This window comes from Cyanistes caeruleus, chromosome 2 (assembly GCF_971803275.1).
Source record: "Cyanistes caeruleus chromosome 2, bCyaCae1.hap1.1, whole genome shotgun sequence".
Lineage (NCBI taxonomy): Eukaryota > Metazoa > Chordata > Aves > Passeriformes > Paridae > Cyanistes > Cyanistes caeruleus.
The window spans coordinates 35,707,935-35,734,414 of record NC_141702.1 but is presented as its reverse complement, the minus strand read 5'-3'; the positions used below and the strand labels follow the sequence as shown (position 1 = coordinate 35,734,414).

At 42.6% G+C, this 26,480-nt stretch overlaps 2 protein-coding genes across 11 annotated transcripts in view; one reads left to right on the top strand and one right to left on the bottom strand.

Annotated features, from left to right (window-relative positions):
• Positions 1-788: 788 nt before the first annotated feature.
• LOC111925746 (uncharacterized) lies at positions 789-22,454 on the bottom strand. 8 transcript variants are annotated; one of them, XR_015283010.1, is made up of 6 exons: positions 22,189-22,454; positions 16,835-16,896; positions 12,285-12,434; positions 5,947-6,090; positions 1,134-1,439; positions 789-1,019 (listed from the first exon to the last, which is right to left on the bottom strand). XR_015283010.1 is itself a non-coding variant. In XM_023922273.2 (6 exons), exons 1-5 carry the CDS (start codon positions 22,452-22,454, stop codon positions 1,137-1,139), a joined length of 687 nt encoding a protein of 228 aa, XP_023778041.2. In that variant the 3' UTR covers positions 931-1,019; positions 1,134-1,136. The 8 variants fall into 8 exon arrangements, 5 of the variants coding, with proteins under 5 accessions (XP_023778041.2, XP_023778042.2, XP_086732624.1 ...); XM_023922273.2 differs by lacking the exon at positions 5,947-6,090 and having other exon boundaries at positions 931-1,019; positions 1,134-1,263; positions 1,358-1,439; XR_015283011.1 differs by lacking the exons at positions 789-1,019; positions 1,134-1,439 and adding exons at positions 3,294-3,349; positions 3,968-4,089.
• AKIRIN2 (akirin 2) overlaps positions 21,927-26,480 on the top strand; it is a 20,291-nt gene continuing 15,737 nt past the window's right edge. Inside the window, exons 1-2 of one of the 3 annotated variants that reach the window (XM_086876493.1) lie at positions 21,927-22,050; positions 22,686-22,988. In XM_086876493.1, the coding sequence (XP_086732619.1) occupies positions 21,942-22,050; positions 22,686-22,988 (412 nt within the window). In that variant the 5' untranslated portion in view covers positions 21,927-21,941. Of the gene's footprint in view, positions 22,051-22,070; positions 22,989-26,480 lie in introns of those variants that run through there. The other 2 variants (XM_086876494.1, XM_086876495.1) reach the window with 2 other exon arrangements.

Here is a 26,480-nt window from a genome sequence, read left to right as displayed (position 1 = left end):
AGACTGCCAATTAAACCTTGTTATTTTAGGGAAGATGAATAAAATAATGTGTGACCAATAGAGCAGACTGAGGGTAAAGCTAGTCACTTCAAAACTGAGTGTTCAGAAGTCTGTGATTCCTGAATGGGAGCATGTGAAGAAGTTAATAATGCCCTCAGAAAGCTTGCAGAAGCTGATAGTTTGTGTTGCTTTTTTCTGTAGCTGTTTCTACATGGGCAAAGGCAGGGGAGGCAAAAGATCTTTACTCCAGGGAATGGGGCCCCAGTCCACAATGGGCCTCCTCCAGCTCCAAACAGACTTGTTCCCTTTGCATGTCCAGTGTCCCTGATACTTAAATTCTACCCCTGGGTGGAGGGTCAACACCAGGTGAGCATTAGGCCTTTCCAGAGCAACTGAGGGCTCATGGGAGGAATATTCAATTGCTAATATACTAGTTTACGCTTCAAATCACAAGTAAGGTTTAGAGAATGATGGGCCATGAGAAAACAAACAGAAAACCCAAAATAAAATTACTGTATGCAACAGATGGAGAAAATGAAGCCTTGATTCTTATGTCTTTTCTCTGTCCCTCTACCCCTTTTCCTCTCTGATATCTGGTAAGACTTCTAAGACTTCTTTCTCAGGAAAAGTGGCATTTTAACTATTAATTCTCCCAATTTCATGGAAATTTAATATAACTTTGATACCAAGGAGGCCTCCATACTTATCTGGAGTTGGGTATTAGGGTAGAAGTCATCTGGAGGGATGAAGAGGCATATGAACATATGCAGGGCACAAACTGTGATCTAGGTTTAAAAAAATTATTCCTTTTATTATGATAAATGGAGTGCATTTGTCTTGAAGATGGGAAGGAGGAATGACTGCAGAAGCTCAGGGTGCTGCTGGGTCTCAGCAATTACCTCTTAGAGTAGATGTGGAGAGACTTCAAGAGCAGCGTGACAGTGGGAGTAACCTGCCCGCAGATAGACAGAAGGAGATTACAGAGCCAGACCTCAGGTTTTTCATTTCTACCCTCCACCCTGAAAAAATGAAAACAGAAGTGTGTTATCCTCTTGTTGTGAGACTTATGTATCAATGGGGTAAATCCTCTGATAAATTATTTAGACATCTGTTCAGACAGATCACAATCTCACCTCCTAAAGAAAATCTCTTCTGGGCAAAGACTGCAATGCTGCTGTGATATGCAATTCCTTTGTTCCTGGGGTTTGCAGCAGCCTTGGACTCTCCATAATGGCTGTGCTGGAATCAGTCCTGAGTACACCACTGGTGGTAAATAGACTTCTCAGACTGTGTCCTGTGTATTTACAGCCTCCCCAGATGCATTGGACCAGAGGATTTCACAAGATGACCACCTGACCTTGCTTCCACTTGATCCGCTGCAAGTTTGGTCACCAGTTTCAGCAGAAATGGGAGATGAATCCTACATGTCCCCAGGCTTTCTGTAAGACACCAGTGTTTTCTAAACCTCTGTATATAACTAAAGAGGCTGATAAGTAATGAGGGAGGGAAAATGTCAGACAGAAATGCCCTTGAAATAAACTGTTCTAACAATACTATGTTGGGATTAAGATAAGCACACCATCCTCAACTCTGTGTGAATGAACTGGGGCTATTTAGCAGTTCCATAACTCATTCAGCTTTTTTTTTTCTCTGAGTAAAGCATCAAACTCATTCATTATAGTTAGCTTCAGGGCTCTTGGGAACCACCCTCAAATCTCTCCATCTTCAGCATGGACAGCTAATCTGGACAAATAATTTCAAACAGTTTAAGAAACAGTTTGACCCCCCCAACGCAATATAACTAAAGGTTAAAGGGACATCTTGGTGTGTATCTTTAAAGAATATAAATTGAGCTGTTTATTCCTTGTCTCTGGAGCCTGTGCAAGGTTCAAATTCAGTTTATAGGCTTATCACCAAAATTCATTTTATAGAGTACCTTAAACTCCCACTCAGTCCGATCAAAGCTTTTCTGACATAATGTGAATGAGCTACAATGGGTTCCCTTGTTCAGTCAGCCAAGTCAATGTTCTTAATCAGTATAAAAACATCAGGAGTCAAATAGTGTTTTTTATTAAAATGTGTTTGATCAGCTTCCAAGGAGGTGACAGAGGTCTATGGAAAGAAGCATTCCTGCCTGCTCCTAGAAAATGCATGTGAGCCCTGTAAAAGCACTGGGCTCTGAGCGGACCCTGTGGCTTGCTCATGACTGACCTCATTATCCTGGGAGCAGGGCGCACCCTCTCACCCTTCACTCTAATCCTCCTCCAGCCTGACCTCTTTTGAGTTGCCTACTCCTGAAAACCCATTTATCTCAGCTCCTTCCACTGGATAATAATCAAGCCCCTGGGCTTTGCCAGGGATCAAAGAATGATTGCTCCAGTTGTCTCAAAATCTATTGCTTCTTTAGATGCTCTTGCTGCTTATTCAAACAAAGCAACATTATGCTGAAAGTCCACAGCAGCTGTGGATTAGAGACAGGGCAATGTTTAGGAAGTGATATGTGGGGCACAGCATCCATCTGACTTTCTGGGCACTCACTCAGTTGCTCAAGAGAGAGTGGATGTACCCCCAAGCACCACACAGACATGGCTGACCCCAAGAGCTGCTTGTTGGCGGCACTCCCACAAGTCTCTTCCAAGCACAGGCCCATAAGTGACAGCCTCTGTCGTCATGCCACATACACCCAGACATCTGTCTAGAAGCCAAGATCCTCTTTTGAACTTAGTGAACATAAAGTTGTTTCTTCCAGCAGTAGGGAAGGAGCTTCCTGAAGCCCACACCCCTACAAAGCACAGACAGGGAGAAATGCCACATCCTGGGCTGTCTGGTCCAGAGCACTGATCATCATGAGTACACTGGGAAATCAGTTGTGTTGCCCAAGGCTTCGCTGTGACTTGGGGCTGTCAAACAGCTGGATCTCCCTACATTACAAAATGGAAGAATCAGGACAATACTGTCTTGCTATTAGGTCCCTGATGGGATCACAACTTTCCTAATGTTTCTCTGCTACAAATGATCTTATTTCAAAAATCTCCATGCACTGATTGCCAGAAACCATTTACTACCAAAAATAGCTCAAACATGGACCTCTGAATGGCTGAAATAGAGATGATCAAGACAAACTCATGACAGCAAGGCTGTTATGAAATAGAATTATTCACTGGATGGCTCTAGACTTCAAATATTTAGGGCCAGAAAATTAATGCTAACTAAATTCTGATCCATGCAATTAAGCAACAGCAACAAGGCAGCAGAGCCATTTTAGATCCAAGTGCTGGTAAAAAGAAAATGACCTATGTAATGGAGATGCTCTTCTGCATTCATGACGTCCTTTCCTCCCTCCAAAAGCCTGTCAAGAGAAGTTGGCAATAAGACAAAAATAACTGAGATGCTTGAGGAGATAGCACATCAACAAGACCTATTCACATGTAAGTCATCAACAAACATTTCAGCTGGGAAAACTAACCAAATTTAGTGGTGAAGCTTTTTTTGGCCTTGGAACTATGCTTGAAACTAATCATTTGCAGTCATAAGCCCAGTTGGACATGACACTACCTAAAGAAGTTTAATCAGTGAAGACATAATCTCTGTTTAGGATTATTTGGACAGATTTTTTTCTCTCCTAGGAGCCATTGGGAGGCAGGAAGGATGTGTCTACACACTGATTGGTGCAGGGATCTGACTGATAGGAAGGAACCTCCAAGCCAGGAGGTGGGAGTGGAGAGTGAAAAGGTATTTAACAGAAAATTTTCATTTTAATTTATTTACATTTTGATAGCTTATGCATATGCAGAGATTTGGTCATTTTAAAGAACTTCAAATAAAGGACAGGAAAAGCAGCTGATCCATTTTATGGTCTCTTATGGATAATCTTCTCTGTGGTGACCAGTGACAGGACCTGAGGGAATGGCCTGTGGAAGTTGCGTCAGGGGAGATTTAGGTTGCATATTAGGGAAAGGTTCTTCACCCAGAGGGTAGTTGGGCACTGGAACTGGCTTCCTGGGGAAGTAATCACAGCTCCAGGTATGATGGAGTTCGGGAAGCATTTTGACAACAGTCTCAGGTACATGGTGTGATTTTGTGTTGATCCTGTGCAGAGACAGAAATTGGATTTCAATGATCCTAGTAGGTCCCTCCCTAATCAGGATATTCCATTTGATGGTCTTTGTGGGTCCCTTTCTCATTCAGAATAGTCTATGATTCTATCATTACCAATTCAGGCAGTAGAAAAACTTGCATAAACCCTGAACAACTGAGCTCTATTCCATTCACAAAGTAAAAGCATGAAGAAGAGGACAGTTGAAGTTGTCCATGATTCCACACTTCTGAAAATATAAATAGTTCCAAGGATTCCTAAACACAGACTCATGATAAAAATTTTACACCCATTTGTTAAATTTTTTATCTGATGCCCTAGCAACATCCTGTGAGTAATTCCTATCTTCAGGAACTACATGGATCTTATATTTTTGTCCTGATTTAATTATTTTTTTCATAAATGGAGCAAAGTCACAGTTTTGTTGATTTTTTTTTTCCCATAGCAGACTGGGTAGGATTTGAGGAGATGAACATGGGAGTGCAAAAGTCTTAAGAAACTTTCCCCAGGCTTCTGGCTACCTGTTGATAGTCCATCCTCTCTCCAGTTGTGTCACACAATGTCTATAAAGTACACTAACATGGTGTAAGCACACTGTTTCAATGCTGCAGTCAGTGCTTTCTCTTACACAAAATACTCAATCTAAAGGAGAATGTAAGCAAATTAGTTAAAGAAATATAAATGAAGCATTGTTTTCTCTCCTTTTTGCCTTGTTAGGTGCCCCCCAAGGTTACCATCCTCCTTGGGCATCCTTCTTTCTTACCACTACACCATGACAGGTAATTCAGATTTTCCCTCTGCAACCCTGACCACCTTACCCACATCAGCAGCCTCACAGCCCTGACCAGGTGTTATCACCCACTCGCAGAGCCCAAAGCCATCTTGGTGCTACTGTCCAGCTTCTTCCTGTTTACTAATAGAGGTATGTTTGTGCTCAATTATAACTGCCATGCGACTGAATCACAGAAAGATACAGGACAGCAGTTGAGTGTGGAGATTTCTAGGAATAATACATCTTTCTTGTACTGCTGAACTCTCTTTCTGAAATGCTTGTAGATTAGTGATTTGAAGAACCCATTTTTTATTGTATTCACCAAGCTAGATGCGTGCTGATTCTGGGTAATGAGATCTCCTCATTCAAATTCCTAAAAGTTAAAATAAACTACATGTTCTTGCAGTTCTTTGTAATATAATCAGTTACATATGTAAAATATTGTTCACCTGTATTTTTTACCTGTAGTAGTATGCAGTGATGGAAGATGGTTATTCAGAGTAGCTGCTGCATTCTCATTGAAGAAGGCAGCTGACAACCTGATTCAGTTCACATCAAGCATGCCAATAAGACTTAAAGATGATCATTGTTGACTCACTGTTAACTCTTAGTCATGATATTTACTGTGCTCTCTGTGAGATAATGACAGGTTTGAACCTACACATTTGATAATAATATGGGGTTTGTCATGTATTTCAGAAGTAACAGGATGAGGAGGGTATCATTCTTTGTTCATTATTGTTTCAGCTGAGAGGAATCATGTAGGGCATTGACTGGAACAGTTCAGCGTAAAGCCTTCACCCTTCCCAACTCATGCTGGTGACTAGTTTTTGAAGCAATTAACTAGTGACCTTGATATTATAGGATGACAAGAAATATCCATGCTGCATGTAAAAAAATCTTTGTTTTACTACAGCATTTCTTGCATCTCCTCTGGCAAGCAGTGTTTGTTGTCTTAAGCAGGATATCAGATTTAATCAGCTTCCCCTTGCACAGCAACCTCCATATTCCCATAAACATGGAAAGTGCATTTCAGCTTCTCCCTACCAGACTGGATAGTGTCTGTGTGAATACTCACCAGACTGTTCCCCCCCTTGAAGCCGCCACAAAACTAATCCCATGCTTCCCATACTTGCAGCACAGTGCTATAGCTTGTCTCCTAATCCATGATCCCAGGCTTCCAGCAGAGTTGACTGGGTCTTCAACTGGCAAAGTGAGTGGTCTGGAAAAGCAGAGTGGTGGGAATGTAAAAAGAAGTCAAGGAGGTGTAGGAGTTGCCTTATCCACCATGGAAACAGCTGCAGGATGGCTGTTTATCCATGCTCTGTCATCCGCGAGGCTCAGTGTGGTGTCCCTCCCATCCTGCATGAAAAATGAGTTCTCTAATGCATCAGAGCCAAAGAAACTTTGTGTGCCTGTATTTAACATGAACAAAAAGTGACAGTGTCACTTTTGATTGCAGGCTGAAACACAGCTGTTTTCACTAAAGCCTAAATAATTATGTAAGGAGTAAGAGTCACAAGACCTCTGATGAAAAAAGGAAACGGAGGCATAGTCTGAGAATATAAGGCTCATATCCTAAGAACAGGATGGGGTTGTGTTCATGCAGGTAGGTAGGTAGTGAAAAATGTGATTCAGATGTTTTTATGAGACAGACCCATATAACCACAAACTGGGTAAAGCCACCAGATTTCTGCGTGGTTTCATTGTGCTTTAGGGAATTGTCACACCCCTGATGTTGTACTGTAGAGGAAGAAGGTGTCTTCCCCCCTGGGGGAAGTCCAGACTGTCATGCAACAGCACCCATATTTTCCCAACCAAAAGCTTCACCAGCCACTTTGCCAGGAATGGGAGAGCCACACCCTATCTGCAGAAAATAGAGGGTATTGCAACAAACATCCCTTAAAAAAATGCACAGCTCATAATGGCTGCAGGCCGCAGCAGGCCAGTTTCTATCCTTCAATTAGTGATCTTCCAAATGACTCACCAGTGAGCATTGCATCAAAGACCTGCAATCTGCAAGGGCCATATCTAAGTATTCATTGACAGGACTGGTAGCGCCACTTTTTTTGAAGGTTGCTCAACTTCTCTTTATAAGGTCCCATTTCTGTTTCCTTACATCTCTGCCAACCCTTTATCAGTTCCAGCTCACGTGTTTCAAGCTTAGTGCCTGCCAACAGCTTGTTGTCTGCTAGTTGGGTTTGATTTGGTTTGGTTGAGTTTGGGGCAGATATCTTATTTTCTGTTTAATCAGTTTGGCTGTTTCCAAGAGAGGTTTGTCAAAAACAAAGAAACAAAGACAGAAACAAACAAAAACAACAGAAAAAAAAATGTTGTGGATTTCTTCCTATAATTGCTCCTTGTGGCAGAGAACTGAAATTTGTCAGGCAGATGGTCCTCAGGTCATGAATCTGCCAGGAAAACCCATGCTAATGACATTTCAGCTAATCAGATTGCAAATGTCATGTTGCAGCCCACGCAGTAGGTGAAGCTTGGTCTTTCTAAACAGGTACTGACTGTGCTACACTGTGACAACATCATCAGGAACAGCATTTGACCATCTCAAGAAGGTACTTGAGAAGGCACTAAACTTAACAGAGCATAAGTATCAGGTATGGGGAAGGAGGCTTGCAGGGAAGAGCCTACCTTCAGTGTGCAGTAGCAGTCACTGAGCGTTCCAATCATTCCCTGAAAAGGTAAAAACTACTTGGACCAAATCAAGAGAAAAACCTTTGAGTGAGCCTGTTGTTGCTATTTGCTTCTGTCATCAGTTTTCTTTAAGTACAGAAAAATGAGTCCTGCCAGTTTGTACAAACTAACTTAGAAAAGGCTCTAAGTAATTTCTGGAGGTTAAATACATTATGGATGCTCCAGATAAATATGTGGGAATGATAGGCATGTGGCTGTTACTTGGGCTTGGGAGACTGTTAAACCAGAGAGCCACAATCAATCAAACAATCAATCAGTCAATAAATCAATTAGCATTGATTAATTAAAGGGAAGAAGAATGACAGCAAAGATACCGTAATCCTGTTTTCTGAACAATAAAACTGAGCATGTGTAAGCTCCAGTCATTACTGAGCCATGGGCACTGCAGTATAAGCTGTCTGGAGTGGGATCAGTGTGTGGTAGGAATAGCCAGGGGGAAGAGAAGCTGTACCTTGGAGGAGGAAGATACACAGAAGTATGGATGATAGAAGTTAGAGGCTAAAGCAAGGGAAAGGGAGTAAAGCAAGAGAGATATGCTTGGAGGGGGAGTCCAAGTGTACAGGGGGATCCTATACACTTCCCACTCTCCTCCTTCAAGGACAGACACAGGGCTAGAGAAGCTTTTTCCTACTTCCTGGGCCTATTCCACTTGCTGGAGGGCATAATACTTCCAGACTGCAGTGGGGAAAAGCATGGCTCCTTGTTGGGGTACAGGCTGGCTCCCACAGCTGCACAAGAGTGCAATGAGATGTAGCTGTAGGTATTTGCAGCACCAGAGGGCACCAGACAGCAAGGAGCAGGTGTTACCTGGGTCCTGGAGGCTACAGAGTTAAAGGGGTAGGAACAGGGGGCTGAGTTGGAGAAGTAGACAGGAGGGGCCATACATCATGAGTGTATTATGTCAGAGTGGCGATTTCAAAAAGCTTATGTACTTTTTTCATTTGCTGTACATGACTGACTTGGAGTAAATCCCAAAATACATGGCTTCTGGGATTTCTCTCTTTGCTCTGTCAAATCAAGAAAATAAGACTACAACATAAATTCAACCTACTCCCTCTACTAACTCTACCTCACTGAACTGGACATGTCCATACCATTCATACCCCAAACATGGCTTTGCAAAACACTTTAGAGAAGAGGGAACCACTAGAGTTTTTTAACTTTGCAAATGTGCTGTTGCGCACAATGAAACTTGTGCTGTTGGTCTGTATGGTCAGCACTCATTTACACCCCTAGAAGCAATGAGACACAGGGTAAACCTTTCAGCCATTGCACCACCAATTGCAGCCCCCTCAGCCTTATGCCAAAGTCACCACCTCTACTCCCCTGGAATCTTGCCACTGAAATAATTTGTCTCAGCTGATTTCCTGCCCTCTGTTAACCACCCTAGTGGCAAGAAGGCCCTAAGGCATTCCCTGTGACACAAATCTCTGAACTAGTATGATCATTTGAACCCTGGAAAAATCAGGCTTCCTTTTTATCTCTGTGTCCTTGTGCGCTGAAATTAGATTTCCTTAGATGTAGGGTAATTAATTTGAGTCCTCTCCTCAAAAAGAGCACATCAGGCTACACACTTTAGTCTTCAGCTGCAAACTGAGACAAGCATTACAACCTTCCTACACAGCTCGCTCAAGACCCAGTCTCAGCGCTCTAATGGACTGTTGAAGAGAAGCAGCTGTGGCCAAAGCAGACTCCCAGCCTGGGAAATACTTGAAGGAAGAGAAAATACCCTACCTGGCATGATGATTTATGAATGTGTTCAGAGTAAGACTTTCAATTGTTCCCCAGCTACATAGATATCTTCCTCTTTCTACCCTACAAATTACATCCTTTAAATCTCCCATTTAAGTTCTTTCCCACTAAACATTTTAGTCAGGTTAAACGGGGTTTTATCCTTGGGTTTTGTCACAGTAACTGCTCAGAGCAATGGTGGCCTCTTTGGCAAAGGTCACTGCAGGGCCTTTCAGCTAAATTAGCTGCTTCAGGTCTGACAGCCTCTCATGTAAACTCACTTTCCTACTGCTCAGCTTGAGTTTCACAGAAAGCTGGCACACCATGAGTGAAAGGATGTGATCTACCAATCACACCAGACATTAGAAACACGTAGTTCTGGAAAGAAAACTAAAAAAAATATGAGGATGTGTATGAATAGAAAAAAGTATTCAGAAAACCTTGATGTGTCATCTTAATCGTCTTCCTATTCATGAATGTACTTGAAAACTCTTACAAGGTTATGATAAGGAGTTGTTCACCAGCGTTACAAGAAGACAAAGCGTTCTGTTTTTTTCCAAGCAGCAAGTTACGACATGAAAGCGAACGTGGTGTGCAGAACACTTTTCACCTCCACGTTCCCATCCAGAACGTTATTTTCCCTTGATAAATGATGAACTACGTCCTACAGCTGTGCTACATATTTCAGACTAACAAGGGCAGAAGTAGAGGTCACACCAATTCTAGAGTACTGTCTATTGAGACAAAGGGACTCAGGCTTGTGTCACGTGCTCTGTGTTTCATGCAGCATAGATTTACACTATTTCCCAATTTAGACTGTTTCCCAAATCCCTTGTTTTCCTGGGGACATGGCAACAGTTTATGTACACTGAGGTTAGACACATGGCCAGCTTATGCATTTTTCCCTTCCTCTAGCAAACATTATCTTGTTCCTTTAAACCCAGCTTAACCTTACTTTGGTTCCCATTTCTTCAGGGCACGTACACCAACAAGAGAAGTGAAAGCAGCTATTTCTGTTTCTTTTGACTGCTCTGAACAGTTCCTGAATGTTTGAAAGTGAGTAAGAGTCAAGACAGCTCCAAAGAGGAGAGTGACTCTAGTTCCAAAAGGGATCCCTGAACTAAACCTCTGGTGCAAAATTTCTTGTCCTCGTCTAGTAACAGGAGTTTGATCTGCTGCCAGCAACGTGTGGTCAGACTGTGCAAGAACTAAACAGTAAACTTGGGATTCATATCACTGAACACCTGCTGTCTAAAAAAATTCAGATGGTCATCTAGGCCTCCTCAGCACACAGACAGACAGACAAAGAGAGCTCATCACATCCCTTTTACACCTACTTTGGGCTGGTACAAATTGTTCCTGGAAGGCGTCTCTTTGTCTCCATAGCATGTGAAGACTGGTATGAGCTAGATGCTGAGCTATCAGGCTGGGGTTAGGTGAGGGGCACTGAAATAATCTTAACAGGTATGTTTATCTGGGTCTTTTGTCCATGTGGACATTTATATCTTGGATGTCCTGATGCTGTCAATTCCAAGGCATTCAGAGGACTGATAGTGATGTCTCTAGTGATTTCATGTCTCTGTTGCTTTCTGGCTGCTTTTGTTTTCAGGAAGTTACTTCCTGTCAACCATGAACACAATTCTAGAATTACACAGATGATGGAGGAAAAAAAAGGGAGGTTACCTCTCCCCCACTCTTAATGGCATCTGAAAAATGTCCAAAAGCTGCTCTTAAATGAGTAGCTCTTTGAGCAATGTAACTGGTGACTCCTGATTTCCTATGGATTCCTGTTTACAGTTAAATTCTCTGGTGCTTAATAATGTACAAATGCCAATTACAGCTTCTCTGGCACTTGGAGAGATCATAATGATCCACTCCCACGTAAAGTGTCTGGTGTCAGATCTGAGTTCTTCCTGGGCCTTTCCTCCAGTGAAGGCATATACATGATATGTCTCTTTTAGAGAGACATGTGTTTTCCTGATTGGAATTGAATATGATTTCAAAGGCCTGAGTGGAATGACAGCAAAACATAGCCAGTCTTCCAGCAAGCAGCAAGGCTCTTGAAAACTCAAAGAGAATCCATTTATACTATAATGAAGTAAACTGAGAATGGAAATACTTTTCCCTCTGTAGAACTTTCAATGAAAACTTTTCTTCACCTCTGCCTCTTTTTCCTGTTACATCACACCTCTGAAGGCACAGACCTGGCAGATGGCAAAAAAAAGAGTATTTGCCATTGCTATTATTTAGATATAGAGCACCTTAATGTATGCTAGTAAGTGCTGAGTTGGGTGGAGGAGCTTCCTGATGGAAAATTGTACCTCCCTTTGGGAAGAAAAAAAATAAAAAGAAAGAAAAGAGGAGGTACTTGGAAAGATAAAGGGCAATTCAGTCCTTTGAATGCTCATATCATAAAACTGAATATGAAATAATTACCATAAATGAGGCAACTAGTTCCTACACCCTCTGCAACCTGGATGGCATCCTTCTGTGTCATCAAAATAAAAGTTACTTGCAGAAAAGAATATCTTATCTCAGTTACCCAAGCTCACACACACAAAAGAAGAAAACCAAAGACTTCTAAATTAGTTCTTTCTACAAAGAAATGGTTTAACTCTGCAAGGATGTTAAGCCTATTTTTTCTCCAAAATTACTGGCACTAGGATAGGCATGATTTTATCCCTAAACAGGGTGTTCCTTAGGCTCTTTGCCAATTTAATTGGCTTATTCATATCCTTCCCTTCCAGATTACCTCAGGGTGATTTACATGTTGGAGGCCTATAAACACTGATGAATCAGTACATGAAAACCAAAAACATTGTTCAGAGTCTGACAGGGTCCTCACTGGTTTTTGCCCCCAAATTAATTGTTCTCACTGGAACAACCTAATATGTCATCAACCTCTGACATCACTCTAATGCTATACAGAAAAAAGAGTTGCTGAAATACAATGGCATGCACTAATTTGTTTTTTACCAGTGTTTCCAGGTACTCTGTAGGAGCAAGCAACAGGTGAGGTTTTCAGGTGGGAAGATACAGATGTTCCCAGTCTGGCTTCTTCAGCTGACTGGCCATTTAGAAGATTCTCCTTCTGATTTTGTGTCAATAAATCACTGTGACTGAGCTCTAAAAAATGAAAATACAAAGACAATTTAATTTTCTCTCTCTGAGAAATATAACTTTCATTGTAGTACAACATCTATACTAATATGGTTTTACTTAGAAAAAGCTGGTGGACTTCCAGTGAATTCAAAACAATTTCCTTCACATGTTAAACGTGAACTGCCCTTCTAAGAAATATTTTGCAGGCCAATTAAGGACAACTTTATCTCCACCAAATACAGAAACAAGCAAAGATTTATAATCATGAATAAAGAAAGAGCTGAAAGAGGTTCATTTGCATTTTTGCTGATTAAAGTCTCAGACTTGTATGTATCTCCTTTTTGTGATATGAACACTTTCATAGAATCATAGAATGGTTTGTGTCAGAAGTCACCATAAAGTTCCAACTCCATTAGACCCCATCCAACCTGGCCTTGATAAAATGGTTTTGATAAAATGCACTAGAAAGCTTTACAGAACACACTTCTCTGCAAATTTGGTAACAATTTAATATATTTTGCCTCAGTATTCTCACAAAATGTAGTTATTCCATCATCCTCTAGGGAATTACTATATTCCCTATTCAAACACATTACATTTCCTCTTTACATTATATGTTCCTGCAGTGTCTTTCCTAAGCAAGCTCCCTGCTTCTAAACCAAAGCTATTACTGGCTATACAGCCACTCATGGAAATACAGCACCCTTCCAATAAATTCCTATTTTGCTTTCCAAAAAAATCTCCATGCTTAACACCAATCTCCCTAAGATCATCAAGCAGCACTTTTTAATCCATTTCACAACAAGATTTCCATAATGTCTTTAAAAGCTACAGATTGCTTCATAAGGCAGTCCTCACCATTCTGGTACTTGTTTTCACAAGGACTTTGGCATATCAGCTGCTAATAAACTCAGTACTCTTAATAATAGAGTCCATGCACTTAAATACCTGCCAGAGGATGAACACTTCTCTACCATTACAGCTGAAATATTTCAAAGTCCAGGACTTTTAAAATTGTGCAAATGCCTTAAAACCAGTTTCCCTGTTTGTACTGGCAATTGTGGTTACAGGTGTCATGCACTTATTAGCTCTGCTTAGATATTAAAACTTGCACATAAATTCACTCATATTTGCATTCACTGACTGTGTTTATCTACAAAAAATCTGCAATACATTTGTCATGGCCAAGTTGACTCTATACAACATGTTCATACAGAGGTTCCAAGCAACATCACAGAATTATTACAGACCATATATGTAAATGCAAGTGAGCCACTGCATGAAGTTTTTAATATGCAATACAGGAAAGCAAACGTATAATGAAATGGTGGGAAGAATGAGGGATGACTCCCTAGAATTAAAGCATGTACATATATATATATACACATAATTTTTATAAACAGCTGGAATGTTTAATTCCTAGTGAATACTTTAAAAATACAAACCAGTAAATAGAATTCAGATCTCACAAGAAGTCCATTTCAGGACTTGATCATTTAGAGTAATAGAGAAGCATTGCCTGAGTGAAATAAATGGAGCACACACTCCAGAATCACTGCAGGAAAGTGGAGAGCTGGCAGCCCTTTGAATTCCTCCTCTTTGATCCACAATGAAAAAGGATAATGAGGGTGTGCGTACTCGCCCTTGTCTAGTTTTCACTTTCTTCAAGAAAAGGAGCTATGCTGATTCAGAGCTTTAGCTGTGGCCCAGAAGAATTTTGTCCTTATATTCCCCATACATTAAAACTACTTTTAAAAAGTTCTCAAGATTTTCTCTCTTTCCTTAATTCAATCAATTCTAATAACAGATGCTTCTTTGTTGCTTGTCACCAAAGTATTTTAAGCACTTTGAATCCTGTCTCATTTTAGACTTGTTTCTAAAGGAGTCAGATCTGGCCCTCAGCTCTTTGTTTTTCTTTCAACACCTTATTGAACGAGTTGTGCTCCTCTGTGTTCACTTCAAGGACACCACGTTTTCTTTTGTCATGATAACTTTCACACTGGAATGCCTCAAACAATCAAGTGCAAAAATAAAACTATATTTTCCATTTATTATTTTTAATAGCATCCCCTATGGCTGTGAGTTTCAGATAGCCACTCCAAAGAACATGCTGGGGGTCACAATGCAGAAAATGGGGCTAAACCCTCACAAATTGTAGCTCAGATAAGAAAAGCAGTGCCTTTTATTCAGGAATGTTCAGATTTTTACTCTCTATTTACACTTTATGTTGGAATAGGGATGGACAGCTGCAGTACATCTGGACTGCTCATCCACAGTGGGTTCTCTTTCCTATAACATTAAATGTGAGCATGGGTATTGTATAGAAAACCTGCTCCTGCTTCCACCCGAGTCAACAGGAAAACTAAACTGACTAGGAGTCAGAGCTTTCCTTTCTTTACTTTTATTTAAATGTCAGTGTTTTATGTGGTTGTTTATTAAATAATAATAACACAATAATGCCCAGAGGCTCCAATTAAGACTGGGAAGTCGCTGCAGTGGGATTGTGCAAAGGCAGAGGAAGGGACGGGAATTGGATGGTCCCCAGCGGCAGGGAGCAGGGGCTGGGAGCCGGCTCCTCTCGGCAGCAGCAAAGCCTTTTGTTTGTGTGGGAGTTGGATGTTACTTTGGTTTTGGGGTTTTATTCGTTTGGGGTTTTTTTTTTTCAATGTCAAGACAGAGTAACCAGGAAGACATGCAAAGAGATTTTCTTCAAAGCAGCTGAGGGAAAGAGAAGAATGTATGTAGCTGTATATGCTAATTCTTATTAATTAAAACCAGAATGCTGTGTTGGAGCTGTGCACAGGCTTTATTAGCTAATATTAAAACAAAGAGTTGATCGGCTTCCACAGAAATTTCGCCTTGGCAGAGCTCTGTTTGCTGCAGTGGAGCTACTCCTTGCTTCAAACCAGTGTGAGCACAGGATCAGGCCAGGAGCCCTCAGGAAGGAATGAAAAGCCGGTAACAAAACAAAAGGACAAACAGGAGGCACACGGGGAGGACAATCCTAAGGAGCGGGATAAGAACAAGCATGTTGCTCTTGGCAGAAAGCAACTGGCAAAAATTAATTGTGTAGTCAGTCTCTTGCTCGGTTCTTTTTGTTTTGTTATGAAACAGGATTTGTTTTTATTATAGAGGAACGGGATATATTGCAGGAGAAAAATCTGAGCTGGATAGGTCTTATAGCAAAAGTACATTTTATGGGGAGATTTGAATGAAGGCAGTGTGGACTTGGTTCACAAGACGGATGCAGTTGTTCCAGGCTTAAAGAAAAAAGGGCAGCATGAGTGAAAGTCCTCTGAGGAGAGCCAGAGGAGGGAATGGAGAAGGGAAGGACTGAACCAGAATGTGTGGGATTGAGATAACCCCCAAAATAATGCATCAGCAGAAGAATGCCAGGTCCCAAAGGTGAGGCCTGAAACCAAAGGTATGAACAGCCCAAAAACATCCAAGAAGGGGCACAAAGGTGATGAGATGGTCCTGGTTAGTGAGCAAAAAGGGTGAGGAGGGCAGTGAAAACTTTGTCTCCTGAAATGGTGAACAGAGAGACGCTGAACTGTGGGCGTGAAGTAAAAACTAAAGATTCCCTGGGAGAGAGTTCTAGAAAGCTGATAATTTATGAGCATCTTCAGGCTAGAGGTGACCTAAGTCTGGGGAAGAATTTTGGAAACAAGGTCTGAGGTGAGGAAACAGGTTGTTGGAAATGCTTCACAGAAGAACAACCATGACCTAAAACCAACTTTTATGCGAGAGAGAAAAAGGAGCAGATCAGCTTGAAGGATAACAGAATTAGCAGTGGTGGTAGAGAAGAAGGACAAGGAGTGGGTTTGACAGCAGAGGATGGGTGCTGTCTTTTGTTTTATGAATGGAAAAGGTATGCTAAATGAGAAGTACTGTAGAGAATTGGCAGAGAGGAACAGAGGGGGAGAAGTAAGTTAAGCTATAGGTGTGTATAGATGGTAGAGCATACATACATAGCACCTTGCTTGGGAGACCAAGGAGCACCCTATAGGTCAGCTGCTGCAGGAGGGAAAAAGTTTTTGAGAATAAAATATAGCCAGGAGCTATCTGAAAAGAACAGAAGGATGGATAAGACCGGTGAGATAGTGACAGAGGAGTCAAACACTTAGTAAATGATCTGGAAAAAAATAGAAGTTTTAACTCAAGTACCCAGTTCTTTATTGTTCTATGCAGAAAACTGAGCTTAATAAAAAAAAATTTCCAGCTGGCTTCCACGCAAAATGTGCAGAGGCAACACGGGAAAGTACCAGCCCATTTCTTACGTGTTGTAAGTGAACAGAATGATCAGTGTCTCAAACCTCCTAGTCCTGAGGACATCAATAGGAGATAGTTAATAGATAGCTCAGTTGTCACTCTGTGCTATGCTGGCTTGCTCACTAGCATACCAGCACGGAAGAAAAACTGACCTTTACCATATCTCAGTGCAACACAGCTGTGTAAGCTCACGGAGGATCCAGGCTCCAGTCCACTGAAAAGGTAGAGAGATGTTCAGAGCTCAGCATATTGGACTTCAACAGCTCTTAATTTACATGTTCAGTATTACTCACATTAATACCTGGCCTGTAATTTTTTTCACCATTCCAGCTCAATATATTTTTAGTTGACTCAATGCTACTCTCCAACTAATATGCAATACCATGCTGCTCTTTTACCCTTAGAATCAATTATGAGAAGTTCTTTTACAAAGATGTAAGAGGATGTTTTGGAAAAAAAGTCTTTTCATAAGAAGTACAATCTTCCTTTCTGCTAAAGCACTGTGCCAGGTTTTTTTAAGATCAATAGCAATGCAGAGTTTAACATGATGCAGTGCTCATCCAAAATCCAAGCAGAGAAAATTATATGTGAAGTTTAAAAATATGAATTCTTAACAATAGTAAAAGGGAGGAAGAAAACTGATAGGCACAATGTAAACGTTTGTGTATAAAAATGACTGACATTGGGGGGTAAGGGTATTCAGGACATAGTGATGTAAGGCAATCTTTCTTTAGGTTGCAAGTAGCATTTCTAGTACCTCATGACACTGCCCTCCTTGTACACCATTACTTTTTTTGGTGATCTTATACAAGGTTGTGACTAACAACAGATAGAAAAGAGTACTGATCCATGTACTAGATCCATGTACTAGTTGATGCTTTTCTGAAATCATTGGGGTAATTGCAATAGTCAGAGCTGCAAAATTTTACTCAGCGCTTCCTAGTTATTCTATATCCAGGTCTGTTAGCACAATTCATGCATATACACCAGTGAGTTTAGTCATTTTCTTTTTATAGCTTCAATATATTATTCTGAATATAGGTGAACTGACTCAAATGGGTTATTCCTCCTTCACAGCCTTTTAAGTTGTCACATTTTAACTCCAGCCAGCAACTAAGCACCACACAGTCACTCCTCTGGTGGGATAGGGGAGAGAATTGGAAAGGTAAAAGTGAGTAACTCATAAGAGTTTTCTGAGATAAAGACACTTTAGTAGGGAAAGCAAAAGCAGCACACGCAAGCAATGCAAAACAAGGAAGTCATTCACTGCTTTCCGTGGGCAGGCAGGTGTTCAGCCATCCCCAGGAAAGCAGGGCCCCATCACACCCAACAGTGACTTGGGAAGGCAAATAGCACAACTATGAATTTCCACACCCATCCCCCCACCCCCACTTCTTCCTCCCTAGCTTTTTATCATGCTGAGCATGATGCCATATGATGTAGATTGCCCCTTTCATCAGCTGGGGTCAGCTGTCCTGGCTGTGTCCCCTCCCAGCTTCCCAAGTACCCCCAGAATCCTCATTGGTGTGATAAGAAGCAGAAAAGACCTTGATGCTATGCAAGCACTGCCCAGCAAAAATGAAAATATCCCTGTACTATCAACACTGTTTTGGTCACAAATCCAAAACCCATCCCCACATCAGCTACTGAAAAGAAAATCAACTCCATCCCAGCCAAAAACCACACACTAGTAAAATGTTTAATTCCACTGTGACTCCGTTGTTGTCATTTTGTATAACAAAACTTCCTGGGTTATTCTTAATAGTCTCATGTCACTGAAAACATCAATACTGTAGAATCCCTTATTGTAAAAATACAAAGCCTTACCTAAAGCCCACCACAACCAAAGACTGAGGTTTATTTTCACCCATACTGGCGCTACTGGAAGAGTGTTCTGGAAACTCATTCCTCTAACACTTACAAATCTTACTCTTATTTCCAGTTTGGGTGAGGTAACTGACAGTTCCTCTATCAACTTCATCACTAGTCTTCATCACTAAAATAGATCTCCTGAACTTATTTTTAACTTGTGCTTTTAGGGAAAAATCACAGAATTCAACCATTAGTAGGGGCAATAACATTTAAATAACAATACTTTAATTTCCTGGGGGTAATTTTTCTCTTTTATATTATTCTAATCAGCTCAGCTACCTTTTCCTATACAGATTTTGATTTTAATCAATATATTCTGAATAAGTGGAAGTATATATAGTATTTTAGAAGAAATAGGTGTTTTGAATGTCTTTTATATTGGGAAATACACTTCTGTACTTCTGCTGGCAGTTCCTTAGTAGTTCAGGCCTAAGAAACAGAAATTTGTCCTATTGAAAGTCACTGCAGGTTCAGGTTGCAATTTTTGGTATGGTTTATCAGCATAAGTCAGCATCTAAAGAAGTAGAGCTGACCTTCACAGACCTCTGCCTTTCATTCCTATTCCTGTGTATCCTTTACCTTTGGCCAGCACCATCTACTTTCCTATGTAGGAAAGCAGACTGAGAAATTTATTCCGGTTTTCTTTCAGCTGTTTTTTCAACCTTACAATTCCTGTACTAACCTAAATTTTTTCAACTTCACTAATCTCTTCTCACATGGCACCATACAAACACTTCACTGACATCACAGCAGATAACCACCACTGCATTTTGTCCACAAAATCTGCAATCACAGTGTGTGCCTAATACATAAGTAAGAAACCTTTGGTACCCATCTCCAAATTCAAGTGACATGACACCACTTAGAGTGAATTTTGCTCATTTGTTGTGAAATGAACAAACCCTAGAAACTGTTCAACTAATCCATGGTCCTATGCTGGCAAACACGCCTGGTTAATGAGAAGTGGGAAGAATATGGTTAGATGGTGTAGGAGAAAAAATAGGGACTATGATGTGGATCCTGCATCAAATGAATAGGATGTCTCAAAGAAAAGGAAGCAAAGTCGAGATGGTATACAAAGAGAATGAGAGAAAGACCCAAAAAAACCCCCAAACCCCACCCCTCAAAAACCAAAACCATAACAAAAACCCCCAAACCAAACAAAAAAATCCCAGCAACAAAAAATCTAATCCAAGCCAAAACAAACAACCAACCAATGGGAAAATGGAGCAATGGCAGAAGGAAGGGGAAAAGAGAATGCACAAAGCCCAACATTTGCTTCACTGTGATATTTCCACCACCATCCCAAAGCAATACACTGAAAGGGTTACTTTCCCACCTCAATCAGGGCTGTACAGAGGTCAAAATATTGTCTTGAGTCACGACTTGCCTTTTTAACAGGTGTCATGCTTTAAGTACATATTCAATAAAATCTAGCACAATGCCAGTTATGAATAAGCTCTCCCACTACCAGTATTAATAAAATTTGTGGGTACTATTTATTTTAAAAAGATGCTTGTAATATATAATTTTAAAGGCACCCCATGTAGCACATAATGGGGCACTACAAATTGGTTATATAATAAGTAAGTAGAAGAAAGAACAATATAAACAGTGGTTTGCAGCCTTGACCCTATGGTGTTTCCTGCCACAATGAAAGTAAAAACACATGTTCCCTGACAACCATGAAGCACTTTGTCACTGCTGTTGGACATTTTGCTGCCTTAGGGCTTGTCTACATGCAAAACTACATTGGTTTGGCTGGGTTTAATTTGCTGCAATGGGCTGTGTGAATTCTTATTTTGACCTAAATCAGACTTGCTTCAGTTTAGCTCAACAAATTAAAGGTCAGATAAAAGCCAAGTAACTCTGTTGATTAGGACAATCACAGTTCTAATCAATTGCTTACGATTATAGTACAGCCTGTGCTGGCAAAAGCTGACTTTCTAGTGGCTTATCTTGATGAAGTTTCACCTGATTCCTCAGACTGTCTTAATTGACTTAAATGGTCCTTAGGATCTAGTGCCACATGGTTAATGTCACCAAATCTTTCCTTCAGCTGAATGCAGAATATATACCTAAAATAATAATTTTAGTGGGGAAATGCTGGTTACTCTGAAACTTATCTTTTTTTCCCCACTACCACACCCAAACACAGACACTTCTCAGCATACAATTGATGGCAGAAGCAGGGCACAGAGCACACCAAACTAAACAGGTGCATCATATACACACTAAGAGACACTTGGGGTTTCCTTAAATCAAAGCCTGCAAGAGCAATTTTGCTTTAGTCTTGCTGGGTTAAGTGCTTGGTAAGAATATTTAATACCTGTGCCTAAACACAGGGAAAGCTATATGCTCAGGGAAATGTAATGGAAATGAAGAATTAAACAAATGGAAAACCAGCCAGCATTATTCCAAAGACTGTCCACAGAAGTAGTTACACCAGTACACTAATAGTAGGACAATTGTAACACTGTAATAACATCAGCACATTTCCTGAGTCTTGCTGCAGAGAAGGAGAACTTGTCTTAGTTTTAGAAAGGCTTGTCAGCATCCTTATTTCCAAGGAACCACTCCAAGTACTTCCTCTTCAGAGGAACAGCTCACAGCAGAGAATTCATCCTGAGATATTAATTTTAGGCCAAGGCAACTCCGGCAAACATAAGGTAAACTTCACCTAATTGTTCCAACATTGTTACAAACTATCTGTCTCAGAAAACGAATCATTTGATGAGAAGGAAGGCTCTACAAAGTCACCCCACCTCCTGAAAACTCAGCTACCCCAAGAGCAGCACAACCATAGTGCCAGCACAACCAGATTAGTTTAGACTGACAGGATGCTACTATGGCTTAATTAACAATATATGCCACACACCAAACACGTACAGCAAATCCTGCTTTCAAGGGATGGTAAGGTTTGTGTGGTTCTTTAATGCAATTAAAGAAAGTCTAGCTTACACTTCAGAACAGAATCAAAAAACCACCAAAGCCTTAAAACTTTATGAGGGCATATTTATCATTTTGCCTTTCAAAGACAACCTGCCTTTGTGCTCGTGGTTAAATTAACAATTTTAGATACAGAAAACCTAAAAGTTACATATGTTTTGGGGGTTATCAACCCCTGTTAGGTTTCCACTGCGGAGACCTGTAACACAGTTTGTTTCAATCAGGAAGCTGCACAGGAAAGAGCTGTACTCTTCCCGGCAGCGGCTTTATAGTTCTTTGATCCTCTTCCCTCATCACCATTCTTAAGCAAGAATGTGCTTTATGCAACTGCAAGGAAACCACTCTGTTACGCCGTGACACAGATCCCGACATTGTGAGGCCTCTCCATGCGTGTCCTTAGCTGTCACCTCGAACTCCCACACGCTCCCTGCCCTCACCATGGAAGCTACTAAACGCACTTTGCCCCCGATTTCACATGCAGAAAAGCGCCACGCGGACGTATATCTGCCTCCCGGCCCACTCGACACCTGCGCTAACGGGAGGCAGGGTAGGACTATCGCCCCCTTTGTGTCCCCGCGTCCCAAGGGGAGCGGCCGGCCCTCCCCCGGGGTCCCGCCGCGTCCTCCATCCACACCCCAGCTCGCACCCTCCCAGGGGGGATTTAAACCAGAACCCGGAAGCCTACCCTGCCGACACAATGCACACCGGGAGCTGTAGTCCCAACTCCCCAGCGTCCATCCTGCCTTTGAGCGGCGGGGCCGGGGCGGGGAAACCACGAGTCCCGTGAGCCTCTGCGGCAGGGGGGGGCTGGCGTTTGAACCGGCGGCGTTGTTGTTGACGCCATATTGCTGGTGCGGGGGTTACGGCCGGGAGCGCCATCGCCGCCGCCATCGCCGCCGCCCGGGCCCCGCCATCGCCATCGCCCCGCATCGGCCGCTCCGCACCGCGCATCTGGGACCGGCACCGCGCCCCTCGGCACTGTTCGTGCCCCGCCACCGGCCGCGGGCGGAATTTGTCCCGGCCGGGCAGGGCGGAGCGGGCGGGGAGAGCGGAGATCTAGCCGGACTGAACCGGGGCTGCTGCTGCCGCTGCCGGGGCCGCTCCCTAGAGAGAGGCCGGCGGGGAGGCGGCGGAGGCGGCCCTGACGCAGCCGCCCCCTCCTTTCCCTTCCCTCCCCCCCAGCCCACTCCAGACAGCGGGGAAGACGCCTCTGGGCAGGGCCGGCTGCTGCTGCCTCCACCGCTGCCCCTCGCTCCGAGCCCCCTTGGCCGCTCCGCGCCATGGCTTGCGGCGCCACTTTGAAAAGGACTCTGGATTTCGACCCACTGCTGAGCCCGGCGTCCCCGAAGCGAAGGCGATGTGCGCCATTGTCAGCCCCGGCCTCAGCCGCCTCCTCCTCCTTCGCCGCCGCTGCCTCCTCCCCGCAGAAATACCTGCGCATGGAGCCCTCGCCCTTCGGAGAGGTGTCGTCCCGGCTCACCACAGGTGAGGGACGCGGCACTCCCTGCGCCCGGCAGCCCCCCCAGGGGCACTTCGGCGGGGAGGGGGCCGGGAAGGCGGCCGGGAAGCGGGGAAGAGGAAGGCGGGGGGGGGGGGGGGGGTTGGGTGGGTCTGGCGTCCCCCTCCAGCCATTTTCTGCTGGGCTGTGCGGCTGGCAGCGGCCGGGGCGATTCCTGCTCGGCTTGGCACCGAGCGACACAATAGAAATGGCCGTTTGCAGCAGGAGAGGAGGGGGAGGAGGAGGAGGGACCGGGAGGAAGAAGGGGGGGGCGGGTTGAGCCGATGCGGGCGGGTGGCCATAGGAAAGGGGTCGGTGAAGGCGGGGGTTAAGACTGGAGAAAGGGACCCGAGCGGCGGACGGGGTGTGGGGGCTGGGGGTGCTGCCGAGGAAAAGCTCGATCCTAGGAAAGGAGGAGGCCGGCTTTTTTTTTTTTTTTTTTTTTGGCTTTTTTTTTTTTTTTTTTCTCCTCTCCCTCCTGTTCCATGGGTGCCTGGATGTGGCAAGGAGAGCCGCAGGGGCGAGTCGACCTGCGGAAACGCTGGGGGCGGCAGGGGACGGGGGTGTGACCGAGGTGGGGCTGGGGTCGGGAGTCGGCAGGGCCCCAGTCGATCCCTCCTCGCAGCCATTATCGGTGGGTCGAGGCGGCGGCACCTCCTCCCGTTGCTCAGACATCGGGGGAGGGCGAGGGGGGCAGGGCGGGGAGGCCGGCCTGTCATCCATCACCCGCAAAACGCCAGTGGGAAAAAGCAAAAGCGGATAAAACAAAGGGGTAATGCCACTTCCCAGCCCCTTAATACGGGCCATCGTCCCGGATAACCCCTTCTGTGGTATCCTTAAAAGTTCCGTAGGAAAGCCGGGTGTTAAAAGCGGTTGTCTGCAAGGGTGAGAGTTGCCTTTAGGGCAGATAAAATGGAATCGGGCGGTCTCCTCCTCTCGTCTGGGAGACGCGGGGCAAGAACGAAACCCTTTTACATTCTTAAGGTACGAGAGATGAGTCAACCGGCGGCCCTGAAAGCTCGAGGTCTGCTTGTGTAATGGTTGTCAATTAAAAATCAACCGAATTCTTTTTAGCAGCGAGTAGGGAGAGAAGAAAGGAACGAATCTTGGCTGGGCCCGCAGGATTGACTGGCCCGTGCCATGCTTAGTCCAGTGGGCAGCTTCCAGCAATGCACTCAGGGACGGTGCAGCTCGCAGCCATAAGCGGCTGTAGCGCCGAGGTATGGATGTATCCGTGTCCTTTGTGTGCAGGAAAAAAAAAGCCCTCTGCAGTTGTTACAGCAGAATTCCTTCCGCTGCTGTGTTTGGTACTCCCTTTTATAACGAAAGTTGGCTCCAGGTTACCAAGCACTAAGTTTGAACGTTCGAATTCGTAGGACGGTGCCTTGTTTCAGTATTCTTAGTTCATAAAACGGTACCGTACAATACATTTTTTACAGGTTTTAATCAAATAATAAAAAATTTCTATGGAGGAAATACAGAGGGCATACAGTATAAAACTTGGCATCAGTGCCTTGATTTTTTTTTGAACCTCTAGGAAAGGATCTTGAATGAGTCAGCGGTCTGGGATGAGAGTTGTGATGGATGGCACTCCCTGGTACAGCGAGGCATTGCATGTACTTTGAAACAGATATTTAAAATCAGACCTAATTTGATGGTTTTAGAGGATAAGCGTTGCTTCTTTGCAATGATTTTTTTTTTGTTTGTTTCTTTGGGGTTGGAGAGCTTAGGTTCTGAATATTTAATATTAAATACTGTCTGGCCAGTAAATATGTATTGCTGAAAGGACGCAAATCAATAGAATTTTCAGAAGAGACAACCTATAGCAGTACTTGAGGTAATATCTAAGCTTCTGAACCTAATACTTAACCATTTTGAAGGGCTTAAAAACTGAAATGTTACTGAAATAGAGCAAATACAGGCCTCTATCTTCTGTGAAAATCAGAGGTGCAAATCCACGTGAAAAGGTAATATCTGTACAGACAAGGATGTATTTTATGTATAAAAAATGCATTTAATGTAATGAGGAGTGAATGACAGTAAATCAAAATGTCTGGTACAGCACTTGAATGCTCCTAAGCAAAACTTGAAGCATTTATAAGTTGTGCACGTTTACATGGGTTTTGCTTAAAAGCTCCCTCTGTTTCTGTTACAGAAAAAAAATCCTTATACCGTGCTGGTACAAACGTATCTGTTAATCAGCTTGCTTAGCTTTTAGTTTGAATTTGGGCTATTATCACATTGTATATTTCATATCAACCCTCGCTGAGCAAATTAGGGCTCATAATTTTAAAGGGGCCAGTTGAAAGACTCTGTGTGATTAATATAATTTTGTAAATGTACCTGTGAGCTAATAGTTTGCATTTTTCCTGGTAGTCACTTGGAAGAATCAGATGGTTTATTCTAGAGTTCTGACTTAGGTTGAGGCCTAGTGTGCTCCAGAAATATGTATTGCTTTCCATTGAGTGTAAAATGAGTTCACATGACAATTTCTGATGCAGATGTCTGCATTAGAGTTAGAGAAATCATGCTGTAGGTATGAAAAGAATTCAAGTCCAATTTAAAAAGTGTTCCTGAGTCACCATTTTGTGTTAGATTTTGTGTTGGGAAATTAATTAACAATAGTCAGAATTCAGTTGACTTGAAGAGTGTCTGAATTTTCTGTGGTGAGAATTAATGTTTGCATGAAATTAGAGTTCCGGATGTAAAGGACCTGATGCTTAGACTTTAAGTTCATGCTTAAATGTTTTTCTTCTATCTGATATTTTGACCTGGTAGTGTTTAACTTCACACAGTGGAGACCATATCAGCACCAGAACTTCTTAACCCCATCGTTCATTATTTCAAAAATGAATTATCTGGAAGCAGAATACAGATAGATTGATGGAGGGGTGTACTGAGAATATAGTGTGGTAGTCAAATGAGAAAACAGCTGTCTGTATAGAGTGGTCATAGACAAATAACCAATGTCTGTCTGAGAGAGGGTAGGCTTATTCAGGATGAAATTTATCTCTCACAAGAGTGTTTTAATATTTTGTGGTTATTTGAACAGCTGTTAGGTCACTTCCAGTTTCTTGGTGAATTTGGCAGCCAAACTGCAATTGTGGCTTTACAGTCTGTACTTTCTGTGGAATTGTGCTTACTGGCTTGAGCATACTCATAGCTACATTTGCTAATTTTTGAATAGCATTATTTGCATGTGGAATGATGGTTTTAAAACGATGTTCACTATAAGCAGTGCAGAACATACCTGCCTGGTGTAATACTCGTTTAGTTTTGAAAAAGTAGCTCCTCTTAAGTATTTTTCTACTGCTTGAATACTGCAGATGAGTTTTAGTTTCATTTGAGTTCTAGCTGTAAATGAGACTATTTTGTGTAATCAGAATAACTGCACCTGGGTCTGGATGCTGCCTATGTGTTATGCATACACTTGTTGGGTTTCCTCTAAAGTCTAGAGGGTGCTTTTCTGTTTCAAAGCT